General features: G+C 40.8%; 1 protein-coding gene across 1 annotated transcript in view; it reads right to left on the bottom strand.

Annotated features, from left to right (window-relative positions):
- The window catches only part of AP1G2 (adaptor related protein complex 1 subunit gamma 2), a 32,265-nt gene extending 23,857 nt beyond the window's left edge, over nt 1-8,408 (bottom strand). Inside the window, exons 1-6 of the mRNA XM_075276788.1 lie at nt 8,349-8,408; nt 8,040-8,248; nt 6,272-6,396; nt 1,216-1,357; nt 818-914; nt 538-614 (exon numbers count right to left, since the gene is read on the bottom strand). Coding sequence (XP_075132889.1) covers nt 538-614; nt 818-914; nt 1,216-1,357; nt 6,272-6,396; nt 8,040-8,240 — 642 coding nt within the window. The 5' untranslated portion in view covers nt 8,241-8,248; nt 8,349-8,408. The remainder of the gene's footprint in view (nt 1-537; nt 615-817; nt 915-1,215; nt 1,358-6,271; nt 6,397-8,039; nt 8,249-8,348) is intronic.
- Between the last annotated feature and the right edge of the window lie 4,291 nt (nt 8,409-12,699).

Raw genomic sequence — 12,699 nt, 5'->3', positions numbered from 1 at the left:
AAAGGGGGTCAACCCTTTTAAGGTCCCAATTGAATTACAGCAAACATTATTTATTATACATTCTTTCAACTTACTGCTCTTAAAGGGATTCTGTCAGGTTCAAAATGCCTCTCAAACTAATATTTGTACCATGTAGGATACTCCTACCTTTATGAACACAAAACCGTGTAGCAATACAGTCATCTTTTTATGAATATGCAAATCAGCCAGCAAGTGCATTGAGGGCGGGGCTGATTTGCTAGATGTAAACATACATACGGTGCTTGATTTCATTTTTTAAGTGATAAAATATATGAATTTCAAGGGACTCGTTGTCATGTTCAGTATATACCCCTGAAAAACATGGTTACCCAGGATATACATATATAAACCAATCATACTATAGTATACCAGTCATTAAAAATAATAATTTTCTTACCAGTATATCCTATAGTAGAACAAAACCTTTTTAGTTTACAGTAACAAGCACCTTAACATGTAATGCAATGCCATTTTCATAGTAGGAATATGATATTACCATGTTGCACACAAACTCACCTTGCGAAAACTTTTAATGGCAGCAGGGTGGCGCTGACAAATTTCTGTCGCTAAGAGAACAGCTCCATAGAATACACCTGGAATAGACCCTCTTCTGATGTTACATATTTAGGTAAGTGAGTTCCTCATTACTGACTACTCCATTTTATCTCATTCATTCACCATCCAAGCACCCTCTTCCCTTCCACCTGTTGTCCCTATGCCATACGGGTCAATTATGTTCAGTAATGTCATAACACCAACGTTCCCAGAAGCATATATCTACTCACTATATACTTACCATGCCTCTTTTCTGCAAGCAGCATCTCACTGGTTGGGATGAACATTTCCACTAAATCAGGGACCTTCCTGATAATATGTACAGCACACAAAACAGCCTGTGGGATTGAACCGGAGGTAAGCAATTCAAGAGGTGCTATACAAGGCATGGCTGAACTTCAGTGATCAGATTCAGTATGAGGGATGAGAAGAAGAGGCTGAAGGGTTAGTAATGTGATGAAAAATAATTGCCAACTGGGTTAAAAAAAAAAATAAAAGGTTGTCGGTATATGAAATATATTAGGTCAGCTGATTGTTGCCCCCCTCTTCTTTTTAACTGCCTTTACTCCTTCCCCAGTTTATTTTCCATGACAACCATTTTCTGACTCATTCACTTTGTACTATATTGTGATTTAACACCTTTTTCTTGACATGGCTATTCGATGTTTGTAGAAGACGTTCAACTTCACCAGCCAGGTCCCGACACATCTCTACAGATCCTAAGCATGCAAGAGTACAAAGAGCCAGACCTTGTATCACTGCTGAGCTGTGCTCTAAATCTCTGCAAAAGGAACAGATAATAAGCAATATGGTATGGAGGAAAATCAAGACTAAAACCTCATCCAAAACTACTAAAAGTGTCAAACACCTTTATGTACAATTTGGTCATAGATTAAATAAGTATCAGTTTATATCCTTATGCATGAATGTATTCTGGTTCTATACAACTATTGATCAAAGAAAAATCATATTAACGTAGATCTAATGCAACCTTCTAGTCCATTGTAAATACAGAGAAGAAGCAGTATGAGGCAACAGAGATTCATAAAACAGATTAAATACAACTAAGTCTTTATTAATCTCATCATATAAAAGGTAGGCAATGTTAATGACGAGTTAAAGTATCCGTGAACATTGTGTGTCCAGTTTGTAAAAGCCTCCATTTTGTATTAAGCAAAACAATCTTTGTATATACTGTATACTCTCTGTACATTGAGTAATAGAAAATTGTTCATATTGTGCATTCCCAGAAATTGTGATTTCTTCTGTGAAATGTTTCCTTACAAAATGTTGATAAGCGTTGTGTCTGAGATTGACTAGCTGCCAGCCGTCTCTCCTATTCTAACTGCATCTGGACCCTCATATGGAGAAAGAATGAGTATCACCCATATAAAGAGTATGACAATCTGAACAAATTTTGGTCTTTTAAGGCAGAAACTACACCTGTACCTGACTGGAGGCCTCTGTCTGGGATCAATATGATTATAGTGTGCACCAAAATCATTATTTCTTACCAAAAGCCTTGTCCGTCTCTGGTTGGCAGGTTAGACGAGTAGTAGGAGATTTCATGTTAATTTCTGTATAAGTTTATCTGTGGGTATTACGGTTTCTGATATTCTTAGTGTGGCTATGTTGGAAGATGTTAAATCAGAGTAAAGGTTTTCCAACTGGACACGTAGTGTAGTCAGTAAGTCTTGTGACTGCAGAGGGATCATTTTAGGGGTGTTTTACAAATACTGTACTATATTATTCTTGTGAAGGGAGAGATGCTGGTAATACTTATTTGACTTTTTGTGAGGGTCCAAGGAACATGGGAAGTCCCTGTTACAATAGGTAACAGGAATAGCATCAAGAGTACAGATGGGAAACCTATGAATACATCCCTGGTTATAAGAAACAGAGCAGGAGAAGAAGCCACCAAATGATGACAAAGTATGTTGTCTATATGTTTAAAGGTAACAATACTGTAGAAAGATTGTAGAACGCACAGTTGTAGGACAAGGAAGAACTAAAATGGAGTAGTACAGGGACTCAGAGGAAGGAGGGTGCAATTGGATACTGATGTAAGGGAACCCCACCTTTATCAGACTGTAGCAATTGTGGAATCTGTAATCCAACCATTGAACCCTTGAACAATGTGTGGAGTGTACTAATCAGAAGACATAACCCAGAAGTTTGTGTAACAATCTTTGTAGATAAAAAAAAGAGAAAAATCCCTTATTTGTAATAATCCCCATATATTTATATAAATTATATATTTGTTTATAATGCACATTTCTGTTCTGGTTTAAAGAAACTCAAGTTTGTGAATGAATGATTGAATGATTGAATGAATGAATGCTATGAGTTTTGTTTTATAAATGTTACAGATTCTGCAAAAATAGATCATGCAAGTCAGGATATGTGGTAACTGCTATAAAAACCACTCCCATCTGAAGTATTGGCGCAACACTGCAATGTGTAGGTGGTACAATGACAATGGTATAGTGTGCAGGTAACTAGAGGAGAGTGAATCTGTCTGACATAAGTCTCTTGCAGAGACAAGTTTCACAGGCCGAATGAAACCTGTGGAACGGGAAGACAGTACAGGGTGAGGACGACATTTCAAAGATTGGTAAGACATTTTATTTGTCAAGAGCACTGTACCTCATGATGTCCATCTAGCACACAGCACCACTGACTCAATTAGGGCTCGTTCACACAGAGTTTTTTGGCAGCGGATTTTGATGTGGAATCTGCTTCAAAATTCGCTCCCATTGACTTCAATGAGAGCCGCTTGCTTCTTTTTTCCGCTAGCTAGTAGTGTAAAAAAGAAGCAAGATGACCCTTTTTGCCGCGGATTCCGTGGATGACTCAGCTGCGGTGTTCGCAGCACAAGACTCCTAATCCGGAGTGGAATGCTGTGACGGGATGTGTGTGCACTGCACCGGCAACCTGTCGCGGCTAACTGCGCGGAAAGGTCACATGCGGAATGCAAATTCCGCCATGTGAACATACACTTGTCTGCATTTCTCTCTTCAGAATGGTCAGAGCCATGATCTGGGACTGTAGCTACAAGAAGAAACTATTATCTGGGGTGGCGTGTAAAATATGGAGTATCTATAGTAGTAGAGTGATACATCTCACTAGGTAAATGCTTAATCAAATTTTGCATAATTTAGGCATTGTTTGGATGTTCCACACACCATGTCATCCCCAAAGTAGCATCAAGGAACAAATTTAGAAGGCTATGGAAGAGATACATAAGCCTTGGACAGTATGTTGCCCCTGGTCCGTTACTCTGTATGCACCATCTTACTTCATATGGGATATTGACTGGGAATCCTTCCCAGAACAGGATTACCCCAACAGAAGCAAACATTTCATGGGGATTTAACCATTTATGACAAATTCTCATAAATATGTGTTCTCTCCCATACCTGATCCAGATTCACAGGAAGCAGAACATGCTCTGCATAAAGGAGAATTTGATGCCTAGATTTGTACCAAGTGCAGCTTATCATATTCACTTTGGTAAAGCTGCAGGAGCAAACTACCTGAGTGCCTGCTGGTCATTGTAAAAAGGTCTTTAATCATGAAGTAAAAGATGTAATTCTGTCCATTTTTTCTTTTACAGATACCATGCAGTACCTGGCAGTGATATTGCCCCTGTCAGGGACATTTAATGAATTTCTGAATTATGACTGGGATAACAAGCTCTCAAGACACCATGAAGAAATAATAAAAGGACTTAAAGACTCTTAGTTTGGATATGCATTCACAGCCTCACAGCTAACAATACTGAAGATCTCTGGTGTTGCTTTATAAATTCTACTTAGTCAATGCGTTTGGTAGATATTTTTACAAATGAATTACAGTCCACTTTAATTTTCAGTGTGTATGTAGTTTGTGGTTACCAGGCATTAAAATCAATGCCCCTGGGGCTAAAGACATCTGCACATTGGCAAGTTCTCCCCGTGTTTGTGTGGGTTTCCTCAGGGTACTCTGATTTCCTCCCACACTCCAAAGACATATTGATAGGGAATTCAGATTGTGAGCCCTACTTGTAACAATAGCTCTGTAAAGAGCTGTGGAATATGATGGTGCTATAGACGTAAGCAAACTAAATATGGTTAAATTTAGCTACATTTACTGTATGATGTAGTTGTTGTGAGTGTTATTTCCAAACATACCCATATTGGAGAGCTGCATAGCTATCATATGGTAGGCCACCTGTAGTGTTAATAGGAATTCTGCAAGACCATATGGAAATTATATTATTTTGTATGAGCTTGTATCTTCTATTCAAATTCATTATTAGCTGTATACCAAAGCTCTATAGGGCCACTGACTCAAAAGTTTGTTTTGTAGTTCACCTTCAACCCCTTTAGTGATTTTTTTTTCCATGTACTGTTTACACACAAAAATGTTGCTAAGCTTTGAGTCTGACATTGACTATCCGTCGGCCATTTCCCCCTTTCTAACTATAACTACTTAAGATATCGAATCTCATTGACTTGTTTTTTACCTTCTCTCCAGTATCCCCTATAAACTAATTTAGACCCACAGTTGAACAAAGAGACTGTTTGAGTCTCACCAGTAAAAGAGTATGAGACTCTAACAGGCCTTTCTCAAGCTGAGAATCTGACTTAAAGGGGTTGTCCCATCACAAGGATCCTATCTATACTGCTTGTTAATGTGGATGTAAGACTTTTCCTAAATACACTGCTTCAGCAAAACTGCTTTGTTTGTCCACTATCTGACTTTATTCAATTTTTTGTGGCCACAGCCCTGACCTAGCTGCTCCTGAGTCAAATGATGTATCTGCTGCTCTCAGGGGGGAGGGAGGAGGGGCTAAGTGCAGGGAGCGAGCCTGTGTATCTAGCTAATCCTGTGTCTACACCATGTGACCTAGGTCCTGCACTCAGATAGAGGAGCTGCTTTCATTTCTTCTGTTCTCCCAGTTATCAGGCTAGCTAATTCAGTTGTGTTCATTATGGCAGAGACAGGCAGTCTCCACTCTGTATGTAACACAGAATGGAGTTGCTGCTGCCTGTACTTCATAGTCCAATATGGGTGGGCGGAGCTACACGTGAATTTGGGGGCGGAGCTAAACGGCAGGTTGCATGTGAAACCCCGCCCACCAAATGATGCAAGCAACCAGGAAGAAAGAAGATTTTACAAGAGTGAAGACTGCTGAGTATGTGAGGTGGGAATACCCCTTTAAGAAAGATCACATTGGGTAAAAATGTCACCTGCCTTTTATATGATGAGATGAATAAAGGTTTGTTTTCTAAAAATGAAATTGTGCCATTTTCCATCATATGTCACATGAAAAGTATTTCCAAAATATTTCTTTAATACATTAAGAAAACATCAAGAAAAGGGGTACCATATAGTACCACATTGCTCTGCTGTGTGCATATGGAACACTATACAGCACCACACGGCTTTTCAGTCGAAGGGTCCATTCACATGGAGGAAAATGCTGAGGAAATTGGTGTGACATTTCAGTATGAAAAAAGCCTCCCATTGACTTCAATGGGTCCCATTGAAGTCAATGGGAGGCTTTTTTTTTCAGTGCTGAAATCCCACACCAAATTCCTCACCATTTTGCTCTGTGTGAATGGACCCTAAGTATAAAAAAACTAACTAACCATCCAGTTATGGTATGTGTTGTAGTGCATTTCTTTACACTCTTTCTTCACCAACTCACCTCTTCATACTGTTGGTTATCAACAAATGAGCATCCTGCCGTTCATCTAGCAACATCATAGCACCAAGGTATCCGATTCGTTTATCTGTAAATCTGGGCGAGGCTATCAATTTCAAGCACTCCATCTGAAGTATGAAAAGCCAGAGTATATCTAAATTACAGCACGCTTTATATACATATATATAGAGAGAGATGATAAGTAGGAAGTATCTCCCATTAAATAGCAGTTAAGGTTTCATGACCTACAACAATCCAGTATTGCCTTTAGGACGCCGCTAAACGCTGTCCTGATTGCGGCAAAGCCACACTAAGTTCTAGGGATGCTGGTGTTATCATTTATAACAAGTAAAATATTCATTAATTATGGACTATGATTATTACCTTATTATAGGTTAACAGCAAAACTACACGGCCAGTAATGGCAATGTTTTAATGGTGATCACAATGATCCTTGGACTTCCACTATTCAAATATGTATGCTTTAAAGTGTATCTGTCTTTTGAATAAGCAAGGACAGCATAATATAAGGACAGGACCACTCCCTGTCAGTCATCCAAATAGCCACTCACCACACAAGCAAGTGTGACCTTTTGTGCAAGCATAAATGGACTTCACTTTCACACTCACTTCCACAGCCACCTATCACACTAAGCTACAAGGAGTGAAGTGATTCCAACATCTACACATCCATACAAATAGCTGACACCACATGCCACCTATGGTAGATGAGATATCCAGACCATTCCTGCCTGTACCCTCTGGCATTATACGGTCAACCACTTGCAATTAATAGGTGTGCTATGTGTTATTTTTGGGATTGAAGGACATTTAGAACCAAAAACAGTCTTATTTTATTTTAGATTTAATATACACCCAAAAAGTATTGTACTTACAGAAAAAAGATGTAATAGTTTATCTTAACCTTGCCTGTGTGATTGATAGCCTGTCTACCAATCAGTCTGGGGCATGTCCTGAGCTTCCTATAAACAGGTCATCAGCCCACACAGGTTTGCTGGCTATTTTGACTCTGTCTTGTGACTTTGTCCTCGCTAGCTTCCTACTTCTCTTACTATTGTATTACTGTCCTCTGACCTTTGGCTTCCCTTTTGACTACTCTTTGGACTACGATTTTGTACTGCTTTGTTTATCTGACTTTGACCCTTGGCTTGCTGGCTCCTCTTCTGTGTTGTTTGTCTTGTCTGCGTTCTGTGTCATTACATATATCTAGGAAGGGTTTTGCCGCCAAGTTGTCTTCTGCCACCGAGGGCAGTGAGGCAAGTAGGCAGGGATAGGGGCTTGGTCAAGTTTAGGACTCACTGTCTCTGTCTCCCTTCTTCCATTGTTCCAGCAGCAGCACTAGGAAATTGCACAACTAGCAATTCCCTTACACGGGTCCCTGGGGATTCTGCACTCTTTAACGGAAAGTAAAAATTTGTGCTTGCAGGACTTTTTCATTTTGTGATTTTTAGACAAACATTGCCATTGCAACAAATCCCCCGAATGAAGACTCAGGTGCAGATGTGACCCCAGTCTAAAACATACACTTTTGGGGGTCTGAAAAGCATAGTAGCCCATGTTATTACCCTAAAGGTATCCAGATGTAAACAAGTGACCTACGTTTTCATAATCAAAGCCTATATGAATGTTATAACATATTCAGTATATTTCGGATAGTCACATACACATCCCTTTACTGTTACAGGTTGGAGAGCTCTAGTATATAATGCATCTTTAATGCAGGGCAGTGTCTTGTAGCTAAACTTCCTACCTGTCCAAAGTGTGCGGGATATCCCAGCATATGCATGTACAAGAGTTTTGCGACACTTCGTCCACGGTACACTGAATCTTCATCCCGAAAAGAAGATCGGATTTCAGCACACTCCCTCTGGATCACCTCTCTCTCTTCATTCTGTGTCTTTACACTACGGATGGCTCGGATCAGCTCATGCAGCCTCAGAGGAGGGCCCATCCTGTCTACTTTAAGACAAGAAAGCAAACACTGCACTCACAGGAGAGGTCATATCAAAGAGGCATGACAAACATTTACAGACAAGTTGTCAATCTGCTGAATCCTTACCTGTTTCTGTTATTTGTTGATGTGACAGCCCTCTGGGTCTTTCAATGCACCTGCTACTTTGTGTCGGTGTAGCTTACCTTCCTGCTTCTTACCTGGATCACTTTGTGCCACCTTTTACTTCCTGAAAGATAGTGTGACACCTGCTCGCTGCTCCGTGCTTCTACTGTCCTTCAAGGCAAGGCTTGCACAGCAGCTTCTATACACAGGTAACAGATAAAGTCCCAAACTGGTATCCACCATGATTCTGCACTAGCTACAAGGACTAAGTACTGCTCTACTGGACTGAGTACTACAGGATAGAGAATACTCATCGGTACTTTAGACACTTGGTTGTAATCTGCTTATTTTAGGGCATCCAGATGGGAGATAGAAGTAAAGAAGGAGACCTGCCCAAAGTACACCGTTCCCTGGTCTTCCAAAGTATTCCATGTGCTGTATGCATATGATAGCATGTGATCATCTTGGGGCTCCTTACTAACTACCGTAGAAGACAAATGGGTGAACAGTACTAAAGTAATATGTGGACGAAAAAACAAAAAGAAGAATGATGCTAAATAACAGAAATGTCCCATTATATAGTAACACAATACTTAAAATACCAGTTTTTTTAAGGCCAAACAAATTGTATAAAAAGACACAATATAGACTCTATCTTATAATGGTATCACCATAAGGTGCAAAACATATATATGCAGTATTTAGGAATAAACCCTGTTATAAGAGGCATACAAAATAACAATATAATGACATACACTCAGCTACATGAAAATCACAACACCAAGAAGGAAATATCCTGTAATTATGGAAATCCCAGGATCGATATATATATATATATATATATATATATATATATATATATCTTAATTAATGATATGCAAATACAAAACAGTCTTATTAAACATCAAGTATGAGCTCCACATACACCGCCAAGCTATCAATGAGGTTAGTATGGGTTGTCTGAGGAATGTTATGCCATGCTGAATAAATTTAGGCTTGGAAATTGTCAAGATTAGCTGCTGGCTAGTGATCTAGTGTGGATTCAGAAGCAGTGGAGTGTCAAGGCGTGACACTCCACTGCTTCTGAATCCACACTAGATCACTTCTGATGAAGGTCTAATGACCGAAACGTCAAATCTCAATTGATCTAGCCTATTCTATCGTCCAAAATCTATACCTTGCTATGTGTCAATGGCGTTTATTGTATTGTAAAATAAATCACTTATTCCTTTCACCAAAAATTGGTGTGTGCAACAAAATTTATTTGCAAATGGTTTACATGTGTCGAAGGATCCTATTTTGTTAGCACCATATATTTAAAAGAGTGTGCAGTACCATTGAATTTTCTCCCTTTACAATTACCAACCAATGTGGTCCCAGATCTGCTCAATCAGACACCGAGTCCGATGTTGCTGCAGGCCATGGTGGCACATTAAGTACAGGCAGAGGGCTCACAGAAGCACAAGCAACACCCAGTCTGACCTTGTCCGGTTGAAATACAGCTCATGGGATGCTTTGGAGAAATGGCTGTACCACTGTTTCCATGGTAGGTTTAATGTAACACCAAGCTATTAGTGTACATGAAATGAAGACTAGAGGACTCTGGCAACCATACATTATTCCACCCCACACCATAATCTCAAATCTGTGGATAATATTGCATCCGAAATAAAAGCAGAACTCACCACTGAAGAGGATAGACCTCCATAACAGCCTCCATTGCCATCTTGTTGTGTTCCATGAAAACCTGTATCTGGACATCTGGCGCATAGTCCATTGTTATGCAAACACCTTCTGAAGTTTTGTGTCGACACTGCCACCCTAGGCTTGGTGATTTGGGGTCCAGTTTCACCTGCACTATGGAATGGATTACTAATCCATGAAAATGGCTAAAAACAGAGTATGACCCCATTCATTCCTTTTCCTTCTATCAACCAGGTTAGAGCTGATCACAAGAAAGGTCTCTTGGTCTGGTGGTTCATGTCATACATGGTAAGCATTCATTTGGCTCAAGTGTAACACTACAGATGCAGCTTCACAGAACATGGCTGTGGTTAAGAAGTGTCCTTCTGATGACACAGCTCTTCATGAGTGGAAGAGAACACCTGTAATAGAGAAAACAGAAAAAAAGCATTTGGAAATAAAACTAGATTTTTTTTTAGGAAGGCATTATAATTTTAAAGGAAAATTTTATGCTTTGAGTTTTGTTTTTAACTGGATTTTTAGCATAAATGAAAAGTACAATAATAAGTCAATATAGATGGGTAAATTGAAGGCACAATACTTCAATATCTGTAACAGAGACACACAACTATTTATAGTAATGTTGTACTCTTAGGCCTGGTTCACATCTGAGTTCCGTATTCCCTTCAGGGAATCTGCTTGGGGAGCCCCGAACAGAATACCGAGCGCATTAAAAAGCGGTGAGCAATGAAACCACACGGACCCCATAGACCAGTGATGGCGAACCTTTTAGAGACCGAGTGCCCAAACTGCAACCCAAAACCCACAAAATTTTCGCGGAGTGCCAACACGACAATATAGACTTAATACTATGCGGATCCACAATTGCAGACAGTTACTGACCAAAAATTACAGTCATGTGGGGCTTTACAGAGCTTTCAATAATACAAACAACGTTGTACTGAAATGTAAAGGTCTCGGCATTTGGTACTTTGAACAATTAATTTTCACTATTTACATCGCACAGGATCTGTTTTATAGTTACCGTGTAATATTCTTACATCCTGTACTAATATCACGTCTGCTATAAAACAGATACTGTGTGATATAAATAGTGAGGGGACCCCAGACAGTATTATATGCTCTGCAGTGGGCCCACCACACAATATTATATTCTCCACAGTACCACAGTAGCCCCCCAGTGTTATATGCTCCGCAGTAGGTGTCCCCCCCACAGGATTATATGCTCCACAGTGGCATCCACACACAGTATTGTGTGCTTATAAATAGGCCCCCCCCCAGTATTATATGCTCTTTAGTACACCCCCCAGTATTATAAGCCACCCCAGTATTATAAGCCCCCCCAGTATTATACACTCCCCCCAGTATTATAAGCCCCCTCAGTATTATACACTCCCCCCAGTATTATACACTCCCCCCAGTATTATACACCCCACCCAGTATTATAAGCCCCCCCAGTATTATACACTCCCCCCAGTATTATAAGCCCCCTCAGTATTATACACTCCCCCCAGTATTATACACTCCCCCCAGTATTATACACCCCACCCAGTATTATAAGCCCCCCCAGTATTATACACTCCCCCCCAGTATCATACACCCCACCAAGTATTATAAGCGCTCCCCCCAACATCATATACACAGTGAGCCACTCTCATACTCACCCCTGAAGAGCCGCCGGCATCCACCTTCTTGTCACTGGCGGCGCTGATGACGTCATCGCGCCCGCGTCGGGGCAGAGGTCAAACTCTGCAGCCAGTGTAGGCCGCGGTCGCGCGATCCGCGGCCTACCCTGACAGCTTTCAGCTGTATGTGCATTTGCACATACAACTGAAGGCAGTGATCGCTCATCAACGGGGAATCCTGTACCGGATTCCCTGTTGGTGAGCGATCCGGGCGACCGCACGCGTGCCAGCATGGAGGGCTCTGCGTGCCCTCTCTGGCATGCGTGCCATAGGTTCGCCATCACTGCCATAGACTATAATGGGGTCCGTGTATTTTCTGCACAGTGTCCACATGAATCATGCGGAGAGAAAAGAACTTCAAGCGTTAGGCTGTGAGTGCTATGTATACAGCCTCTGTTTTCCTCCTAACATAATCCACCAAATGTCGAGGACCCAGATCAGTTCTGCAGTGTAAGGACTCGTTCACATCTGCGCCTCGTCTCCATTCTGCAGGTTTGCGTTTCCTGCACAAAACAGAGGCAGGAGACGGAAACCTGCAGAACTCTTTCTCATCCATTCATTTGAATGGGTTTGAAAGCTGTCTGGCCGTGAGCGGCGGTGAGCGTTTTATGCTCTGCGCCGCAAAACCGTTTTTTTTAATCCGGACACAGAGTCGGACATGCAGTACTCTGTGTCCGGTTTTTAAAAAACGGTTTTGCAGCGGAGAGCATAAAACGGTCTTGCATGCAGAAGATGGAAACCACAGAACGGAGACCCGAACGCAGGTGTGAACCTAGCATAACCTGTATTCCTGTATTGCATTCTTGGCTTGAAAAAGCGTCAGTATAGACGCGAAACGGCTGTTGCCATTTTTTTGCCGATAATGTTTTTTCTGCCTCCCTGTATAATTATTTTTATCCACATTCAATAAAGGACTTTGTTTTTACCAACGAGAAGTGTCATCTACCGACTTTCTAATGGTGAGT

The sequence above is a fragment of the Leptodactylus fuscus genome, chromosome 1, assembly GCF_031893055.1.
Source record: "Leptodactylus fuscus isolate aLepFus1 chromosome 1, aLepFus1.hap2, whole genome shotgun sequence".
In the NCBI taxonomy this organism is placed as follows: domain Eukaryota; kingdom Metazoa; phylum Chordata; class Amphibia; order Anura; family Leptodactylidae; genus Leptodactylus; species Leptodactylus fuscus.
This window is presented reverse-complemented; position numbering and strand designations above follow the sequence as displayed.